Below are 22,472 nucleotides of genomic sequence, written 5' to 3' on the forward strand. Positions count from 1 at the left end.
GAATCATTTCAAAATTGACAAATAGTAGTATAGGATTCTTTTAGAAAACGATTATAAATTTACTGTGATATGTTGGTTTGAACTAAATTTTTAAGTGATATTACGGATAAACTAAAAACTTAATAAAAATGGAAATTTGCTGCTTAGAGGAATGTACTGCAAATTCAGTGCGGCCAATGCTGGTCGCTCCGAGATGTGATGGTGGCCGGCCTGTCGATTGCTACCCTTGTCTTCCGGCGTGCACTAAAACATATTATTGCTGTGAAAAACCAAAACCGAAGCGATGTCGCGAGGAAAATTCTTGTCGAGGCGAGTGTCCTCATAGACAATATAAGACCGAATGTCGACCATGTTCACCGCGTAACTCTCATCAGGAGTGCTACGTCGTTCGCCCGCCGTCGCCTCGGCCGTCGTGTTGCGAGCTGCAGTGTAAACCGACCAAGACAAAGTACATTATACCGTGCTATCGATATGAAGATGGACGCATTGTAAGTAAATCAAAACTGTTAAGTACGTATGCTTTGGGTTTTTTTTGTCGGTATTGGTTCCAGTTAGTAAAAAATAGTTCATCTGAAGTAAGTAATAGTTTAATAAACAACAACTTTGCCCAAGTTGTTGTTTAACCGCTCGTGCTAATTTTGATACCCGAGCAAGCGAAAGATTCTTAAATTAAACCACTAGCGTAGCGAGTGGTTCGACAAGTGGAATCTTGAGCGTTGCGAGGGTTTCAAGGCACGAGGGTTAAACAAATTTTGCCACCGAGTGAAACACAAAAATTTTCACCATACCAAAGAGGAAAATACTAACTGTTAAACATTGAATAAAATCAAATCTAATCAAATCCAAATCAACGTTATTAAATATTTATCATTCAAAATCATAATTTAAAAGTCAATTCTATCAGCCAACATGAGTAAACAAGTCTTAATTTGCCACACATGTGAATAAAATGCAACGTCGGTTTATTCGGTCTTATTGGTTTTCGTAGTACCAAGAGAGCCTTTATCAGCTGGTGTGGTGAAAATCAATTTAACGAGTAAGTAGATACGGCCGTTATTTATTACTTTATTATTATTATATTATAAGAACGGTTTACACAAATTACACTATCATATTTACATGTAGCATGCACTTATTTACATTTAAATGCCTGTCTTAGGCTTAATATATAGGTACGGTTTTAGTTCAGTATAAGTAATGTATGACTGAAAACAATTACGAAAAATGAACTGGAACATAATAAATAATCATATAAACAAAATAAATCTGTTAGAAAAGATAGTAATTTGAGGTCTTAGTTAAAGAATATACATATATGACTATTTTATGAACTGCCACATCTTGCTAGGATAACCTATTTAACGCCCCTTTTTGCGACTTCGTTCCTTTTTGTCAATTCAGCCGTACACTGAAACCAACTACAAACCTTTTTTTTATTATTATTCATTTACTTTGTGGTTGGTTCCAGGAACGGTATGTTCCTACCCGCCACGGAAGACTACCAAAGACGGCGTACATGCGAAACGGAATTCAGGATCAAATCCATGGATACAGGGGTGCAATTAGGTTTCTGTGTGCTGGTGGGATAGCGCTCGAACCTTCCGTACACACAGTTGTCACACCGCTAATAAAATATTACCCTAAAATAACCCAAGAAATGCAGCCTATTAAAAAGAGGAAATAAATCTTTTAATGAGTTGTAAAATTACAAGACAAGTATATATTCAAATTACGACCCAGACGACATTTGGCAGGTTTATCCCCTGCCATCATCTGCATTGAAAAGGAATGGCATCCAAGATCAAAATGTCGGAGAAAGCGGTGGCATTTCATACATCAGAAAATGTTGGCACGATGCTTGGTGTGGCGACTATCCCAGACCAATTGCCATAAAACCGATGAAGAAACTGGCTGCAATAAAAGCTAAGAAACAATGATCCTGTTGCTGCGTAAATTATAGCATGGAAGTTATTTACGTCATCAAGAAATATAATCAGAGTATGATTTTTACTACACTCTTATTTTTATTACTCGACCCATAAGATGCCAACCATCGTTGTATGTGCTGCAATATAGGAGATTTTTTCTGTTGTAAGGAAAATTATCTGTTAAAATAAGACACATAACCATTACCATGCATGGATCATTTTCATTATATTACACATTTTACTATGTGCCTACTCTTTTTTTACTTGTTCGGGTCACCAAGTCTGAGAATTATTTTGTCTACATAAGTGAGTCTAAACGGGAGTGTCTGGGTTGCAGGTGCACAAGCTCCCCGTGACTGCATTCAAGCGCAACGGCATGCAGGACCAGGAGCACGGGAAGGTCCAAGGCGCGACCAACTTCCTCCAGCGCTGTATACGCGATATAGAGCTCGAATGCGATGTCTGCCCCAAGGTCAAAGTGTGTGATCTGGCGAAAGTACCCGTCTGCGATGGAAAAGCCACACTTTGCTGTCGTCTTTTGAATCGACCCATAAAAGTTTCACTTGAAGATGTACTAGATGATTGACAATGTACGCTGCGTTTGAAAATAATAGAAATAATAGAAATTTATTTGCTAGAAATGTGGTAGGTACAGAAATTAGGTAGTAGGAATTAGGTAGTTGTGGTAGTTAATTAGGTGAATTCTCGTTTGTTGTTATAAGTTATTTTATTAATCACACATTTCAATAAAACAAGGTCGGAATAAAAAATAGGTTTTGTACTTGAAAGGACACTTGTTCATACCGGTTACCTACCAATTAGTTGTCATCCTTTTATTTTTGGTTTCCCTGGAGTTAATAATCGTTTGACACCTTTAATAAAGGATATTATTAAAACACTTGATCTTTATCCTCATTCGTCCTTAAGCCAGTAACGGTCCTAAAATAACGACTCGTGTAAAAATTTAGAGATCCTCGATTTTATTCCTATTATACATTTCTCTTTATAGATAAAGCTAACCTGTTCGGTCAATAATGAACCTACATTTTATTTTTGCTTTTAATAAGCCGTTCAGCTTAGAATTAAGTAGCCTTAATTAAATTTGGTGAAAACTGATTTAAAACAATTAATACGTATCAAGTATCGTCAGGTACGCGAGGAAGCTTTTTGCGCTAAATTTATCTGTTATTTATTATTTTTGACTACAGCTCTGTGCACTTGTAAACACTTCCTTGTTTTGACAAAAATCGTTGAGAAAGATGAAACGATGCTTAGTTATACTTATTTTTAAACATTTATTTCGTTTGTTGCAGGCTAACCAACCGACGGTGCTGATGCGGCGCGCCTGCGAAGTGGCAGTCGGCAGGCGCCCGCGCAAGAGGCCCTACGAAGAGAGCCGCTTCATTAAAGACGCTGACCACCAGGAATCACGTTACATGAGGGAAGATGAAGAGGTAATTCTAAGTCATTGACACTAGGACTAGCATCGATAATTGAGTTTATCGATATAGGAAGTCCCTACCTTTCAAGAAAATTGCCCCACGGATTCCTATGTCTGCAATTATGTCTGAAACTTTATTTCAAAGAAACAGAAATGGCCATAATTTGAATATTCTGTAAAATTCAATACCAATAAAAGTTTAAATCATGGAAAATCGCCGTCTGAATAAATTCCCACGCAATATCCTTTCAAAGCGAAAGCAAAAAGCCAAATCAACGCCTGTGACGCCGAGGTGAAATGCAATTTCATTACAGCCACGCTCAAAAACTAAGGTGGACCGGATCAAACTGAAACCTCAAATAATATTAAAATCCGGCTTTTATTAAAAAACTTGAACAAAAGAGGGAGATTTAATATAACTGCGATATATTTTAATGATGATCCGATTCCATAATACTGGTGTGGGTTCCCTCTACCCAAAAATGTGCCAATTCTCAACCAAAATTTTTAATCAACCTTTTCGACAACCGACATACCACATTATCGGTTGTCGAAAAGGTTGATTTCAAATCCTTTTGGTTGAAAACGTCATAAATAATCGATGGCGAGCACAACGTAAGGCACATAGGTAAAAGTTTATCTTTCCCGTACACAAAACTATTTATCGCATCGTGGTAGAGTAAGTTTAGGGTAGACGAGGTAAGAGAAATACCCCTATTTCTCTTAGAGAGACACTTGTAGGGAATCCTCATACTGTTTCTCTTACCATCATCTTCCTCGCGTTGTCCCGGCATTTTGCCACGGCTCATGGGAGCCTGGGGTCCGCTTGGCAACTAATTCCAGTAATTGGCGTGGGCACTAGTTTACTGTTTCTCTTACCACAACCAAAAAAACTTACCCCACATTATAAGTATTACGAGCATTAAAATTTAACAGGGACAGAGACGGTCTCATAGTCGAGATGAAATGTTTTGTGAAATAGGCGAACCTGGATTGGAATTTGTATTTGTCGATGGTTCGTAAAGTTCAGATCACTGATCCATAACGTTGTTAGTGTAAAAATCTTTAAAAATATGTTAATTACTAAAGAGAATAATAACAAAACAACAAAAAAGTAAGAGGTATGAGTTAGACGTGGCCACTACTAGACCGGGAGCGCAGATTGCCATGCTGTATTTCGCTCTCCCATTGGCCACCTCCATCCAAAACTTAGGGCAGTCGAGGTGCTCGGCCAACACCCTGAGAAGACTGTTGGCGCTGCCGCGCACCCGTCTCAGCGTGGAGGCGATTCTTTTCCGCTTAATGGCAAAATCGTCATCTACTCGCGCCTCAGCGAACATGTACGCGCTGCAGTGCTTCGGCAACCGCGACAGCAATCTCATGATGTTATTATAATTGAACACGCAATACGTTATAAGCCCGTTGTGTAAACCTCACCCATAGGTTGCACGTGTAGAAAGTCAAACAGTAGGCTCTAAAGAGCGTCAATTTAACTTCTTTGTTATACCGTGCGAATCTGCGGGCCAGCATGTTGCCTCTTACTGCCGTCGCTCTTCTCTCCCTTTCCAGATCTAGATCGTCCTTTTAGTCAACTTATTAATTATAATTTCACCTGCGTCTCTACTTTTTATTCTTTTGACAATGCGTCAAATAGCATACCAAAATATATGAGGACTGTGGCCCCATTCAAATAATTATGTCTAGGTTTTGCAATTGGATCTAAAACATGTTGGATGCATGCGCTTCTCTAATGTGTGAAAGTACCAAGCACTGATGCTTACTTATATTGAATTTGGGTTGTCGTTGAATATAAAATATGAGTCTTATACTAACATTATACTATTAGCCAGTTTAAAACTTTTCCTCTGTTGCTCTGGAAGTGAGTACCGTGGTGGGTACGGTTAACTCGATCACTTCAGCAGAGGATGCACTTTCTGGTTACATCAGTTAGCACTTTCATATAAACTCGTACCTTGTATGAGTTTAAACCATGTTGACAGCGTTCAAACTTTGACAAGTTCACTAATTGCCACGCGAGTGCATCGAGAATTGTATGCAAAGTTTAGAGCGTCATTCTGAGAGTTTGACCTACATCTTAATATTCAATTATTGTTTTCGCAATTCTGATTAGAAGAACCAGTAATAGTATGGCCGCGTAGCCCTTAGAGGATATAACCAAACGGAGACGCCTTGTCTGTAATTTTCTGTATAAAATAGTCTGCCGATTTTTGCGGGGGAGGGGCACGTCAAATGTATGCGTAACGTAACTAATAATAGCCATGTCAGATAAACGTCAGTTCATACATTGTGTATGACCATTGGCCGCCTATTTTCGACAGAGGGGAACACCTGTTAATGGCCACTCCGTTTGGTTGTATCCTCTAAGGCGTAGCCTGATGGTTACCATTGTTATCAATACTATAATCATAACAGATAGAAAGATACATTAATATAGAGATGAAAAGGGGAAGGGAGGAGATGACCGAACGAGATGCTCTTATGGAACTTTCAGTAGGAATAGCAGAGAAAGCGCTATTATGGTTTGTCCTTCTTTTCCATTCTGCCTACTTCTAACAAGTCTTAAGTGACGTAGACGTTTTTTGTTGCCCTCCGTTTTTATGGTGGGGTAACAATGAACCCGACCAAATTACGTATAAGTAGGGAAAGGTGGGTAAATATACGAAATTCCTAGTGCTAAGCGTCCTTTCTTTACACAAAAGTGTATTTTTATTATATAATTCATATAATTTAGTCTATTTAAAAAATAAATACCGGGATAAGTAGGTAGGATAAGGACATCTGAACTTTTCAACTTTCCGCTCTAAGCCCAGTAGGTAATTAACAGAAAGCGCCGTATTACTGGAATTACGAAAAGTTTTTGCCAGGAATTTCACAGTAAGATTTTTACCTGGGAAGTTAATTAATTCACGGAATCTAACTTAAGGGAGTTAGTCGCTTAGGTAAATAAGAACTGGGGCAGTGACGAGTACTCGGACATCTGGATGAGTCAAAACTACAAAAAAACAAGGCAAAACGTTTCACTTTCTTGCATTAGCAATGCAACAATGTTTAAAACATTTCGTGGCCATTGTCATAACTACACGCGCTCTATTTGATATTTATTTATTTATTCAGGTAGGTAGGTTTAACTAAGTTAGTAAATATTAACAATACTAGTTAATAAATAATAACAATACTATCCACGACTACGTCTTTTTTTAACACAAAGAACTCTGTGCCAACAAAGTATACACACAGCTCGCTTGCTACGTAAGCGGCAATCACAATATCGTTTGTTTTTAAACGAGATATTTTATGTTTTTTTTTTCTTTCTTTATCAGGGTAACTGTTGTTTTCATTTCGAAAAACAAAAAAACCGGTCCTGCATATCGCTTGGACAATGCGCGTCATGTCCTCAATACTGGATGGAGTACCCGCCCTGCGTGACCGCTCGCCCTGCGCCACCAGCACCACCGCAGAATTGTTACTATTACTCCTGCTACAATCCTTGTTAAATACTAAAATAAAGCCTATATTTAATTACACAAACGGGTCTACCGCGATATAATTTCATTGTTTTACCTTTAATTCCGACGTTTCAGCTGAGTTGCAGCAGCTGTGGACACGGAAAGACAAACACATTGTGGCAAAGACGTTGTGGTCTTTCCGTGACCACAGCTGGTGCAACTCAGCTGAAACGTCGGAATTAAAGGTAAAAACAATGAAATTATATCGCGATAGACCCGTTCGTGTAATTAAATATGTGTACAAAACGAGAGAGTTTAAATTGTTATAAAATAAAGCCATTAGAAGATTATTCACTCCACACATACCCAAAAACACATATCAAACCTGTCACAATGTATCCTTCTTTGTTATTTACTGAGACTAAATTGATAACTGAGGTAATTTCGTTACTTTGAGTAAATGCGCTGTTTTATAAGAATCATCGCTATAGAGAAATTGAATCACATTACTGAAAAAATTCGCCTTACGTGCACTTACAGTAATATTCAATTTCTACTTAAACAAAGCGCATTTACCCCGATTAACGCAATTTTATTCAGATAGTCCTTAAATTTCAATAGCGCTGGTGGCCTAGCGGTAAGAGCGTGCGACTTGCAATCCGGAGGTCGCGGGTTCGAACCCCGGCTCGTACCAATGAGTTTTTCGGAACTTATGTACGAAATATCATTTGATATTTACCAGTCGCTTTTCGGTGAAGGAAAACATCGTGAGGAAACCGGACTAATCCCAATACGGGCCTAGTTTACCCTCTGGGTTGGAAGGTCAGATGGCAGTCGCTTTCGTAAAAACTAGTGCCCACGCCAATTACTGGGATTAGTTGCCAAGCGGACCCCAGGCTCCCATGAGCCGTGGCCAAAATGCCGGGACAACGCGAGGAAGAAGAGAAGAAGAGAGAGCATCGAAAATATTGCATTTTAGATTAAGCACAGTTATATTCCACAAGGAGAAATAATGGATGCCATGGACACTGTGAATAATAATTTCTTATTCTCTTTGTTAATTGTCTGTTCAAAGCTTGATGTGAAACTATAAGTAAGTAGTTTATACATATCCTGTCCATAATAAATAAATAAAATAATAAACATAAAAAGTCTTTTATTTCTTGAACCTTTAATTATTTCGAATTTGATTAATTTTTTAAATAACTATCCAAGAACTCAGTGTTCACAGGTGAAGGCCTTCTCCAAAGCCCTCCATGTATCCCGATCCTTGGCCACTTGTATCCAATTTGGCCCAACAATTTTGGTGATATCATCTTGCCATCTCATAATTCTCATAGTGGGTCTTCCAGAGTCTTCCTTTCCCTCTTTTTCCTAGAGGTTTCCCTTCCATGACCTCACCCTTGCTGTCCAGCGCCTGTCTTGCATGTCTGTGTTGTATTACGTGCTATATGGCCCGCCCACCTCCATTTAAGTTAGCTGAGCTGAGAGCATCTATGCTCTTTGTGTGCTGTCTTATTTTTGTATGGTTGATTGTTTGTATTTTCTTGATGTTTAGCGCACACGCTAAACAATCAACAACGAAATATCTGTCAACAATTTTTGGCTAGCCAGACTCTATAAATAAATAAATAAATATACAAGAATTGCTCGTTTAAAGGTATTAGATACTTAGATACTCGTAGATTATAAAAGTTAGGAGCATTTAAAAAATTGTATGAAATCTGTTTTTCGCTCCAAATTTTTAGATCATTCAAAAAATCGAAAAATGACAAACTTAGAGGCATAGCTATGGTTAATATAGGTACCTACATCAAATTATGTAAAAATATTTTCCTTATTGTCAATATCCAGAGACGAAAATGGGGACTACGTTTATATCATGAATCTAGTATTAAACTGGATTGGGCATGAGTGGTGGGAATAACTGACAGAACGGGATAGTCTTATGTATCTTTCAGTAGGAGTAGCAGCGAAAGCGCTATTATTGTTTGTCCTTGTCACAGTCTCACATTTTTTTTTATTCCCCACCATAAATTAGTATGGATTATGGTGGGCAACAAATAAATTCGACCAATCATAGCGTCGCATTTGTCCCTCACGGAGGCACGCGTAGACCACTTCTATAGGATGCTACCTTCTATGGTTTGTATGGAGAAGCGGCGGTCCCCTTTCCTCCTAATTTATACACCAGTTAAATTTTGTTTTTGTTTACGGGATGTCATTGTTTTGTAAGACAACTGAAGTTATTTAGCATTGTTATTTGGCAGTGTTTGTTGTTATCTTATCCAGTTTTATTCACCATTACATTAATTTGATGTTGAATTTTCCATTTCTTTTGAAACACATAATAAACGAGGTTGACAAAGGAGTAACAAAAAATCTACGAATATCGCACTAGGTACAGTCAGCAGCAATAGTTGCTAAAATGATCTTGACGCGACTTTATTGTTAAGACAGGCGTGTCTCACTCCGCGATTTCGTCGCTTTGCTACAGGTAGCTAAAAGTACATCCGTTCCACCCCAATTTTGGGGAAAGCCATAAGCCGCGCGTGGTGCTGTCGCCACCTAGCGGCCATATCTGTGCTGATCGTAACAGACGCGGTTTGTTAGAGAGTGAGTCTTCTGTACCTAGTACTATTATTTATTCTGTGGTTAAGAGAATAAGTAATTTGGAACACCTCGCCCGCTTAGCAACTTGCTGCTGACTGTACTTGTATATGACACCGTAAGATTGTGAACCCGTTAGTATACAATACAATAATAAACTAAGTTCGTAGAGTCTGTGCGAAAAGAGAAGAGTCGTGAAATGAATGGGATCAAATACTTTCTACGACTCTTCTCCTTCCGAACTGAACTGACGCTAGATATAAGTAGAATAAAATGTCTGCTTTGGTATTTCTGTAACACCCGTTGCCATGGTCACCTGGGTCACGCTAAAACCCTTGGTTTATCTTATACCTTTAGACGAGAAATCCTTGTATATAATGTAATATATATACATACGATTTCGATAAAATTTGCTATATGGGGTTTTCGGGAGCGAAAAAATTTACCCAGAGATAAGACCTATTAGCTAGAGGTCTTATCTCTGGGAAAACGCGCATTTTTGCGTTTTTATATGTTTTTAGAGCAAAGCTCGGTCTCCCAGATATTGGTAAGTATATAAAAGAAACAAACATACATTTTTATAGGTGTTATAAGCCCTTTCCATAATGGTTAATCTACTTAAAATATTAGTAAAACGTACTATGTAGGTATAAGATTTATTTTTCTCCTAACAAACTATCATTCATTATGCTATATTGTCGCCTGGCTGACGGGACAGAATAATAATAAAAAAACCGGCCAAGTGTGAGTCGGACTCGCGCATGGTAGGGTTCCGTACCATAACGCAAAAAAATCACGTTTGTTGTATGGGAGCCCCACTTAAATATTTATTTTATTTTGTTTTTAGTATTTGTTGTTATAGCGGCAACAGAAATACATACATCATCTGTGAAAATTTCAACGATCTAGCTATCACGGTTCATGAGTTACAGCCTGGTGACAGACAAACGGACAGCGGAGTCTTAGTAATAGGGTACCGTTTTTACCCTTTGGGTACGGAACCCTAAAAAATGACCCACTCATCTACCTAGCAGGTTTCTAATAGTAGTAGAATTATCCGTTGTTTTTTTTAAATCCGACCAACATTTCCGTGATCTCTTTGACCTGATTCTGAAATTTTTGTTACAGACAACACGGCGTCCTAAACCCGCAGTGCAATCAAATGGAAAAACGAAGATTGCGAGGATTAGGAGGAGGCAATAAAACCGCAATAAACTAAGGCGTTGAGAAATAACAATAAAAACAACTTTAGTGTTATTTTTGTGTAATGAAGCGGATCGGTGTTTCGGCTCGTGTCTGTGTGGTGTGAGGGTGTCAGTGTGTCAAATGAGAAGACGGTGGTGGGGGTGGAGGGGTGGTGACTCGCGCGCACCATGCAGCTGGCTCTGTCGCTGCTGCTCCTGGCCGCTTGCGTCACTGCTTTTGCGCAGATCGCGTGGACGCCCATCTTTCTTGACGCCACCAGTAAGTACCTATTCTATTTCTTGAAAAAAAAACACATTTACCAATCATAAAAGCAGTTGCTTTGTAGAAATTCGTTACGTTTAAAAACTACGGTTTTTCTTATATTTGAAAACTTAAATTTTTGAGATCTGATAGAAATGTATGTAACTTTTATCACTAAAACTCTACAAAAGTATAAGTTTAATCCTCATTATTCTCATTCTTCATCGGTTTTTTTCAAAAAGCGGCCGACATACGAAAGATTAAATTTACAGGGGACGCAAACAGAAACTCAACCTTAACATTTTGTACGACAGGCCAAGTGGACCTATGGACGCAATCGCCGAAGGGCTGCGCGTGCCCGTCGGGCGCAGACGGGGACTGCGCGTGCTGCGTGCGCGACGGCGCGTGCCCGTGCGGCGAAGTGGCGCCGGCGCGCTGCGCGCAGTGCGGCCTGGAACAATACTGCGCCAATAGTAAGTGGTCCAGGCGCCGTAGACAACATGCCAATCGCTAACGCTCCGTAGCGAACGAAACGCAACTGTCACTGTCACTCTAATATGGAAGAGCGATAGAAAGACACAAAGCTATTCGATCGCTATCGCTAAGCGATTGTCACCTTGTCTAGATGGCCAGGCCACGAAACGCACTCTATTACGTACTATGCACGCTCGACATACGTTTGTTTTTACCAATACATGGTGGTCAGCATCAGTGTCGAGCGTGCAGGCTCTGAGCGTGCGAGCCGTGGCAGTTTTTAAGTCTTACTAACAAAATACGGATCAGAATCCGAAATAAAGGTTCAGATTTGGTCGATAGAGATTCAAGTTGAACCATTGTATCTATACGCTGTAATTTACTTAATTTCTAATCTTTATATTGTTCCGGCATCACCAATTTTATAAATAACACCATGCCACCAACAACTCTTGGTTCCATCCCATGATATCCTTTAATACGTCTCGTTCAACGATTAGACAATTACAAAACAATACACTCTTTTTTTAGGCAGTCGTGTAAAAAGAAGAATAATGCGTCATCACCCTAAATCCTAATTTGTTCGGCTCATCGAAATTTCTTGCATTTTCAACACGAAATTCATAAATGCTAACACAAAATTATAATAAAACCCAGACACCCACTTTTAATCTTCCCGTCCACTCTTGCACTTTCGACTTATCACGCCCAAAATTGATGACCTAGAAATCGCTTACGTCACTTTAATGGTCGGTTTCCGTACCGGCACATTCGACCGTGATTCGAGAATACCCGACACGTCCTTGACAGTGCGGGATTTGACTTTTGAGCCGTAAAATGCGGATAGTCGGAGGTACTAAAGTTTGATTTTAATAATTTATTTCTAATCCTTTGTTCCTGGCGAAATAAGGCAGGTTGCGAACCGCGCAAGTTGTATTATTCATAACTTTACTATACAGTGTTCTCGCCAACTTGTTGCTGTTGTACCCAATTAACAACTCTATCATTGTTTTAAGCGACGCATACATTTGTGCAAGCTTACTTATAGGTACTTGTAGTACTAAAAGAAAACTTCTCAACTCGATAACAAGATCAACTTAGTTTAAACTTGGTTGGTATATCTTTCAAAATTTCAACATATTCGTTCTACATCATACAAAAAGGTCAAACAAAAATCTATTAAGATGCTATGTGGTCCAAGCCACGACTAAGTTTTCCAGTACGATGAAATGAAAAGTGCATTTTATTGACAAATCGCAACCCTAAACCTAATGAATACGACGCTTGGTGAACGAAAAGTTGATTTAATTCCCAATTACATACCATCGAATTTCGATGTGAGTCGGCGTGGTATACGCAAAATAGAACCACGAATGAGGCTTTTTAGAATTTCCTATTTAAATATATATCAATGCAAATAAATTAAATAGACGACAATTTAAAAACGAACCGCTGTTTGTAGCCGGATACCCAGGGGATTGCGAGGTCCGGTTCGCGCAATGTTTACCTTTTCCTTGAATAACGGCCCATTATTAACCCTCGGCCAATATCAAAGCTTTTCAGTGTTGTTCTTGTGGGATTTCAAGCTCTCCCATCGTTGCGGAGACATGTTCTGTAACAAATGATTTAATGTAGAGGATGAGACATGAACTCTAAATAGGAGAGACTCATCTCATTATTTATTATTAGTAAATATTAAATGACAAAAATCTTAACTTTTATGTATGTTTCAAGTTTAGTATTAAAGTTATACTATCTACTAGTGCATCTGCGTAAAATGTGACACATTAATAGATGATATTTAATTTATATCACAATAAAACCTTTTTTTAACAAAAAAACGAAACGACGAAAAGTTTCTTTGTATATATTGTGAGCTTTAACCAAAATGTGAGCACATAACGCAATTCAAATATAAGGAAACTGAGTCGCTTAACTTCAAACTCGGGTAAATCCATCTGTCAGATTGCGATTTTGGTATTAAGAAAAGGTAATAGGGTAGACATTTGCTGAGAGGGTCGAATGGATTTACCCGAGTTTGAAGTTAAGCGACACTAATCATTTATTAAGTCCGCGTAACTTCGTACCGCCCAACGTACATTAGGATGTACACTCTGTTTCGATGGAATGTCAACCTCAATTAAAAACAAAGTAGGTAGCATTCCATTTGTCTCGTAAAATTTTCGAACATAGAAATTCAACCTAATTGAAAATATAACAAGATTCTGACTTCCTTGGCTATAATTTTGTATGGTGGGTGGTGGTTAAGATATATTGCTAATTTGGGATTTTTTGATAGTGTGCAACATCACAATCGACTCACGCATCCTCAAGACCAAATCCGGCAAAACGTTTGGGCAGATCAAATCGCCCTCCATCCAAGGCCCTGGTGCCTGCTCCTACTTTCTACAGCCCGACGCTGGCCAGCGAGTGGAGATTCAGCTCTACAGGCTGGTCTCCGTTGGAAGGTTCAATGGCACCAGGTAAGGTATTATTAGTAGTTTTGGAAAATAATATGGTTGTCTGTAAAGTCGGTTTACGGACGATAATTTTGCGTGATAACGTCATAAGAAAACATTGATGAAAAATTGTTTACTTTTACTTATGAATTGAATTGAATTATTATCGTCATTCACAACGTAACGTTACTATGGAGATCCGTCCACAACGTTACCATGGAGATCTGTCCACAACGTGACACTCTTTCGTGCATGCTACCGGTGTTCATCGATTTATAAGACGTTATTTATATTACGTCAAAAAATCCTCTAAGGGGCAACCTAAGAGGAGGAGATTGACAGTCAGACAGACCAAGTGAATGAAGTCGTGGGCAACAGCTAGAATAGTTTTGTTTGTAATATTTCCTAAATTATTTTCAGAAATAAACAGTTTAAATATTATAATAATAAGTAATAAACACCATTGTTGGCTTCGGCTCCGCGCACGCCTCCCAAAAACCCGGAACACCATTGTTTCGTGATGGGAAAGACATACAAATAAACATCATTGAACCCACGATTTTTAACCACCACACATATACGAAAGGATGATATGTATGTATGTATTATGTTTCTTTCTGTAAACAAGAAACACTGAACTTTTTTATCCCATTCGATTCCATCCAATTTTGCGCACTCACAAAACAAAGAAACGACTCACCTGTGACGCGCTGTTTGAAATTGGAATTTGCCATTTTTTTATTGATTGAGCAAGTTTTACTACGAGTATTCACCGGGGTAGGAGTTACCCATCGGATATTAGGTATATTAACTATTAGGTACTAGGAACAACAAATACATAGTAACGCCACTTTTGTTTACTTAAGGCGTTAATTTTGCCTTTTGCATAAAGTATACTCTAAATGAAAGTATTTAGTATTTACATTATGACTTTGATTTTTTGCTATAGCTATCAGCAACCTACGATCATTTAAGTAGTGTGAGACTGAGTGTAAGTTCGATTTAGACATATTTGAAAGGTAACGAAATAAGTACGAGCTACAGAACCGTTGAAACGGTGGACCGATTCTCGACAAGATCGAATTACCTACATCTCATTCAGTCGTCATTTCTACGAACTTCAAATAGAGCTCCATCCCGATTAGGGTTACCAGATGACAGGAAATTTCCTGACATGTCAGGAATTTTGGCCTTTTGTCAGGAATGGGGACGGAACACTAAAATGTCAGGAATTTTTTGAACTGATAGACTTTATTATAAAGTACCTTTTCATTTACTTAAATAAGCATAGGTACATTTACATGACGCGCGCGGCTCGGCTCAATCGGATGGCCATCGCTAATCGCTAATGACTAAATCAGGAATTTGGCAGGAAATTCTAAATTTGTATCTGGTAACCCTAATCCCGATGGCACAGGGCGGACACGCCATACATCAAAAATGATTTGCGTTTATATGTGTGCGCGGCACGTCTGTACACGCGTCATTGAGTTTCTGACGGAATCCTGACGGAATCTCAGTAGAGCGACTTACGCACACATTCATGTCGCGGCCAGTCGCGACTCGCGGGCGAGGTAATCTGAGTCCGGGCGGGGCGGTGCGTGTCCGTTCTGTATGATAATACTATTACTTATTCTGTGCCGATGGTGGCGGACAGTTAATAACACGGTTAAAAAAGCACCGAACAATGAAAATTCAGCAAAATACAACCAATTATCACGTAAAATATTGAAGGATTTAGTAACTGGAGTATACTTAGATAAAGTAGGTACTTACCATATTAAATTATAAAAAACCGGCCAAGGGCATGTCGGGCTATGCTCAGTGTAGAGATCTATCGCAATAGAAGTCTGTCTATTATACCGGGCTATTAAGCTTTACTTTTATACCTTTATTTTACTCATGGTTCAAAGGATAGGGGAACATATACCCCCATATGGTTTTTCTTTCGAAACGTTTAGTTTCGAAAATATTTACTTGTTTCCTTATAAGAATTAAGTATTCTTGCAAATAAAATATCTTTATCTTTATCTTTAAAAACATCAAATAATATTACAATTTAATATAGGTACCTAAATTTCATGTAGGTAAGTATCGAATCTTTTCTACTGACAAAATCTACACGCACTGCAATGTTCGATTAATAGACTCTCCTAGCTCTCTCGTACAGTTTGATATTATATTTCGGGTCAACAGTTTGCCAAAGTATCTAGTAAATTTTCGGAGGTATTTCTGTATCCCAAATATCGGCTTCCGACATGAGAAATATCCATCCGCCATCATAGAAAATAATGCTATTCTAGAATGATTGCACACCTTTTAGTAGGAAACGACTACTGTGAAAATGCGCTCGAAACATCCCCAAAATATATTAAGTATGTATATGAAAGAATTTGAAAATTGAAATATCTTCCACAAACATTAAGCTAATTTTACGATTTAACTCACATATTTTTGAGTCACTCTCGCGACATATTTTGGAGAGCTTTGATCTCCATTTTCAAGTACATACTAACAGAGCATGAGTAGCGTGTTATAGCTTCGCGCCACGTAGGTACTGTATCTCGCGCGCTGGTACCTAACTAAATAAGTCATGTGTTGTAACTAGGGACAGATGGGGTAAATTTATACAATGTTTTTTGATTATGAACTAATCTAGATAGTTAAAACTTTGTTCCTAAGATTAGAATCCTGATTCAAAGATTGTAAAAATTACACTGCTGTCAGTCACGTTCACATACTTAATTGGGAAATACTATTTTCACCTCAGCAGCTCGAACAAGGGTACTTTGCTACTTAAAAACAGTGAGCAAAATCGCATTTTGCTCACTGAGTGAGACAAAATGAGCAAAATGCGATTTTGCTCACTGTTTTTAAGTAGCAAAGTACCCTTGTTCGAGCTGCTGAGGTGAAAATTTAATTGTTGGTATATCTTAAGAAAACATGAGTGAATAGAGGTAAGTGATGAAGAAGGAATACATTTTTCGGGTTCTCTAATATGTTCTCACTGCTGAGGTGAAAAATGTTGTGTACTACACGAGATCAAAGTTATTTACATCTCGTGCGCTTTTGAGTCCCTTACTACGCTCAAGATTCTAAATTAGAGATTAGATTATTATTATAGAATATTTCGCTTGCACGGGACTCAAAATAAGCACTCGAAGAAATATCAAACTTTGATCTCTTGTTTTTTTTTTTTTTAATTAGAAATAGGTAAGCATTTGACCACAATCTCACCTGATGGTAAGTGCCGATGCAGTCTAGGATGGAACATGCTTACCTAAAAGATGTCTATTCACTCTCGATTTAAAAAGATCCAAGTTATAGTGGATTGGGAATAGATTTGCAGGAAGTGAATTCCACTCCTTAGCCGTTCGCATGATAAAGCTGGATGCATAGCGTTTGGTACGAACCAGTGGCAGAGCAACAACGTAGGGGTGAAACGCAAGTCCGCGTCTAGTCCCACGGTGGCAGAACGGGGATGGGGGGATTAGATTATGTAATCCCATCGCACACTCCCCGAAATGTATCCTGTAGAATACCGATAAACAGGCTACCTTTCTACGGTGTTCAAGGCTCTGCAGTCTAGCCTCAACCAATCCCGCATCTCCAATAAGCTTCCTAGCGCGCTTGTCTATGGAATCTAAGGCGGCTAGCTGATACTTGGCGGATCCATCCCAAAGGTGGCTGCAGTACTCCATACACGACCGGACTTGAGCTACATAAAGCTGAAGGAGCTGCCCCGGTGTGAAGTACCGCTTGACCTTAGAGAGGACGCCCAGTCGTCTAGCTGCAGATTTGGCCAGAGATTCAATGTACGCCCCAAAGCTCAGGTTAGACGAAATATTCGTGCCAAGTAGCTGAAGATGGTTGGATATCGGTACGGATACATCCCGGAAAGTCGGAGTCAGTTCGAAAGGACTCCATTTCGCAGAGAACAGACACGCCTGCGTTTTGGTAGCGTTGAATTTGACCAGGTTTGTGTCGCCCCAATCGGACACTGCCTTAAGTCTCAAATTCAGACGGTCTACCATAGCTCGTCGACAAGACTGGACCTCCTCTTTTTTGGCCCGAGGATTGGAGAGATATCTGTCCACGACAGTGCTATCATCGGCATACCCAAAAGTATCTGAGACTAGCATGTCGTTGATATGTAGCAGAAATAAGGTCGCGGACAGAACAGAGCCCTGAGGAACGCCAGCATTAATAGTCCATTGGTCAGATGTGTAGCCATCTAACACCACCCGAATGGAACGTTCGCTCAGGAAATTCTCAATCCACTTGCACAGGCCAACTGGTATCCCATATGCTGGAAGCTTGCTCACCAAACTTGCGTGCCAGACCCGGTCGAATGCTTTAGAGACATCGAGAGATACCGCAAGGGCTTCACCGTGCCTCTCAATTGCCTCGCTCCAAAGATGAGTGGCATGTATCAGAAGATCTCCAGTCGAACGACCCCCGCGGAAGCCGTACTGAGAGTCGCTGAGTAAATCGTTATCCTCTAGGTACGATAGGAGCCGCTTATTCAGTACACACTCCATAATCTTGCAGAGTATGGAGGTGACTGAGATTGGACGGTAATTGGCGGGGTCTTGTTGTACAAATAACTATTCCGTTGTCTAATGTTAGCCCCCCTGTCCCCAATTGACGGTATAATATTTTCTTAAAACGTTTTTTGCCGTGTTTCTGTCTCCGACATTATTCATGAACAAGCTCCTTCACTATTTATCACTTATCACTATCAGACGGGCAATAACTACCAACATCCAGAATTTCAAAAAACAGGGATCACCCGATATGTGAAAAAGTCGACTGTGAAGGGACAGGGCCTGTCACACGCACGAAGTGTGATCAATGTCCCGTCAAATTGAGTAGGTAGAGTAGGTAGTTTTTAGACTGACCGACTAAGCTTACCGCTATACGTCCATGTATTTGGAGCACGGATTCCTCATTATTATTCAGAACTTGAACTGTTCGGGTCAGTGCGAGTGATTCGGAGTTTTTTTCTAAATAAAGCGGTATTGGATCTCGGCCATATTCAATTTGTTGCTTGCATACATTTTACACGGATAAACGAACTTATTGTGATTCTTATTCAGATTTAATAAAAATGTTTTCAGTCAGTATAAAGAGAAAACCGAAGTACTTGTACCTGTTCTTTAAACAAAATAAATCAGGTTAAACATAATATTTGAATGTTTCCTTTGACTTAATCAGTGGTAGGTAAGACTGGGTTCTAGATGAATAATAAAAATCCATTCTGATAGTCCAACTGATAAATTGAATCTTTCTTTAGATAAGAATTTTTAAGTATTATTAAGTAATATATTTTGTATTTATATGGTATTTATCATTCACTATATTGTTAAACTTTCGCATGACAAACTCACGCAGCGTGAATGTCCATTTGAAATTTAATTAAATGGCAGAAAGTATAATTCTAACAACTCCAAAGTAAAGTATGCCAACCGAAAGCTCGAAAATTGTTTTGTATTGGCAGTCATTGTAGTGTTTTCTGGGTTCTAATAAATATTGACTTGGGAAAAATGCCTAGTAAAGGTAATTGTGTCTGCTATTGTACATAGTTGCGAAGGAGGCTGGCTGCAGCTGAGCGGCGCGAGCGCGGTGCGCGCGGCGGGCGCTGGCGGCCCGGCCGAGACCCGCCTCTGCGGCGCCAATGAGCGCTACACCCCGCCCGTCGTGCTGTTCGCAGACCACGGCGCTTCCACTTTGGAATTTAGGTATGGCTCTAAATTGTCGTACCTCCTCGAGCTTTGTGACTGGCAGAAGCCCAGGTTAGGACCTCTGCGGTGCCAATGAGCGCTACACCCCGCCCGTCGTGCTGTTCGCTGACCACGGCGCTTCCACTTTGGAATTTAGGTATGGCTCTAAATTGTCGTACCTCCTCGAGCTTTGTGACTGGCAGAAGCCCAGGTTAGGACCTCTGCCGTGCCAATGAGCGCTACATACCGCCCGTCGTGCTGTTCGCAGACACGGCGCTTCCACTTTGGAATTTAGGTATGGCTCTAAATTGTCGTACCTCCTCGAGCTTTGTGACTGGCAGAAGCCCAGGTTAGGACCTCTGCGACGCCAATGAGCGTTACACCCCGCCTGTCGTGCTGTTCGCAGACCACGGCGCTTCCACATTGGAATTTAGGTATGGCTCTAAATTGTCGTACCTCCTCGAGCTTTGTGACTGGCAGAAGCCCAGCTTAGGACCTCTGCGGGGCCTACGCTACACCCCGCCCGTCATGCTGTTCGCCGACCACGGCGCTTTCACTTTGGAATTTACATAGGTATGGGTTTAACTTACCTCCTCAAGTTTCCGAATTGCGTCCCCTGCCCAGATTAGGATATCTAAAGTGCCAACGAGCGCTACACAGCAAAATTCACTGACGGTGTACGATGTGTAAAATCTAAGAGAAATGTGAAATCTTTATGAAGGTGTTTTGTTACTGGATATTAGGCTAGATTTTAAACGACATTATAATCACTAGTCTGCTAATTTAAAATGTGATGTTGAATTACAACATATAAGTAAACAAGTAGATGAAGAAAAATAACTGCAGTTTGAAAAAAACATTTCGTCGTTTACCATTTTCAGCATTTTACTATGAAAATAAACTCATACCTAGATTAGTAGATTGTAATTCACCAATAGGTAATCTTAATCAATAAGTGCCCACAACGTCAAATCAGGTTCTATTTCTAATTCTGAATATCGCTACACGTCCTACCAAGTGGTTTGGAAAATGTTTCTCTTAACCTGATCCTTATCATATTATCGGTCCCGGTGGAATTTCCTACCCGGCGAGAATGTAATTTTAATAAATTACCTTCTAGCATAATGACGGACTCGTGATATTTTATAAAGGTATTTAATTAATTTTAATTTGGAAAACGTTCTGCTTAAGTAGCATAATATACAGGGCGTCCCACGGCGATGCCACATGGAGGGAAAGTACCTTAAATATCATAGATAGCATATTTTGCTGAAAGAAGACTTCATTTTATTTTTAAAACTTAGTTAAATTGCATTCATACTTTTTTTTATAAATTTTATGGAAAAAAAATATCGCGTCATTGCAGGAAAAGTACCTTAATTGTTGTAAATGAACATCTTACTGAAAGAAGACATTATTTCAATTTAAAAAAATAAGTTGAATTGCATTTTAAATAATTTCATGTTTAAACCGGGAATCGAACCCGCTATACGAGAAAAAAAAAATACCCTGTAGCTTTGTCATATCGATCGAAAGGCTTCAATGTGAGAATTACTTTTTTGCTAAATAACGAAATAAAAATAAAGGCCATGCATTTTAATATTTTTAATACAAAATTAAATCAATTTATCAAATGCTCAAAATGTTTTCCATCTTGTTCAATACAAAGTCTCACTCTTTTCATTATTTCACTCCCTGTCGATTTTTACGTTCCTACTTATTACTTATCTCTTTATCATTTTATCATGCACTACAATTATAATAAGGAAATGATGCGTACTTCTCAAGTGGGTACTGATTGATTAGTAATAGGTACTTTAAAATGAAAGATTAGTTGCATGCCCATACGGGAATGTCATTATTCTAATCAAAATTTCACATCAAATGAAAAAAATAATGGTCTTCCTTTTGTTTCCAACACTATGTTATTTGGCAAAAAAATAATTCTCACATTGAAGCCTTTCGATCGGTATGACAAAGCTACAAGGTATTTTTTTTTTCTCGTGTAGCGGGTTCGATTCCCGGTTTAACCATGAAATTATTTAAAATGCAATTCAACTTGTTTTTTTAAATCGAAATAATGTCTTCTTTCAGTAAGATGTTCATTTACAATAATTAAGGTACTTTTCCTCCAATGACGCAATAAATTTTTTTCCATACATTTTTTTTTTCAAAAAAAATTAAAAAAGTATGAATGCAACTTTACTAAGTTTTAAAAATAAAATGAAGTCTTCTTTCAGCAAAATATGCTATCTATGATATTTAAGGTACTTTCCCTCCATGTGGCATCGCCGTGGGACGCCCTGTATACCTTATTATTATTATTATGAGCCCATATTGTCCCACTGCTGGGCAAAGGCATCCCTCTTATTCTTCCACGTATCCCTATCCTCGGAAGTCTCCCACCAGTCTCTGTCAAAGAAGTCAAGCCCGTCCCGCCATCTCCGACGAGGTCTACCATAACGCCTTACAATTTGTGGGACCCAACGAGTGGCTGTTTTGGCCCACAGGTCATCCGGCATACGGCAGACGTGTCCCGTCCAGTCCCATTTGAGCTTGGCGGCAGTTTCAGCTACATCGGTTATTCTAGTTTTGGAACGTAGTATTGTATTTTTAATACGATCGATTAACTTCACGCCCAGAATACTACGTTCCATGGCTCGCTGACAAACCTTGAGTTTGGATTTCTGAGCCTTTGTCAAAGACCAAGTCTGTGCTCCATATGTAAGGATGGGGAGAATGCACATGTCCATGAGTTTTCTTTTTAGTGATATAGGTAGGTTTCCCTTCATGTGGTCCTTCATGGACCAAAAGCTCCTCCAGGCATTATCGGTCCGTCTTATGCTAATTATTCATAATACTTACTGAGGTACCCATACTAAGGCTTACCAGTGGCTCGTCCGAACCCGTAATGAATAATACTC

At 39.2% G+C, this 22,472-nt stretch overlaps 2 protein-coding genes across 2 annotated transcripts in view; both read left to right on the top strand.

Moving 5' to 3' along the window:
- Positions 1-128: 128 nt before the first annotated feature.
- LOC134663206 (uncharacterized) lies at positions 129-10,714 on the top strand. The gene is made up of 3 exons (XM_063519591.1): positions 129-488; positions 3,242-3,382; positions 10,575-10,714. The coding sequence occupies exons 1-3, from the start codon at positions 129-131 to the stop codon at positions 10,647-10,649; spliced, it is 576 nt and encodes a 191-aa protein (XP_063375661.1). The 3' UTR covers positions 10,650-10,714.
- A 102-nt stretch (positions 10,715-10,816) lies between these two features.
- The window catches only part of LOC134663179 (uncharacterized), a 49,348-nt gene continuing 37,692 nt past the window's right edge, over positions 10,817-22,472 (top strand). The window contains exons 1-4 of the mRNA XM_063519545.1: positions 10,817-10,910; positions 11,207-11,365; positions 13,666-13,849; positions 19,411-19,566. Coding sequence (XP_063375615.1) covers positions 10,820-10,910; positions 11,207-11,365; positions 13,666-13,849; positions 19,411-19,566 — 590 coding nt within the window. The 5' untranslated portion in view covers positions 10,817-10,819. The remainder of the gene's footprint in view (positions 10,911-11,206; positions 11,366-13,665; positions 13,850-19,410; positions 19,567-22,472) is intronic.

Source organism: Cydia amplana, chromosome 4 (assembly GCF_948474715.1).
Source record: "Cydia amplana chromosome 4, ilCydAmpl1.1, whole genome shotgun sequence".
NCBI lineage: Eukaryota > Metazoa > Arthropoda > Insecta > Lepidoptera > Tortricidae > Cydia > Cydia amplana.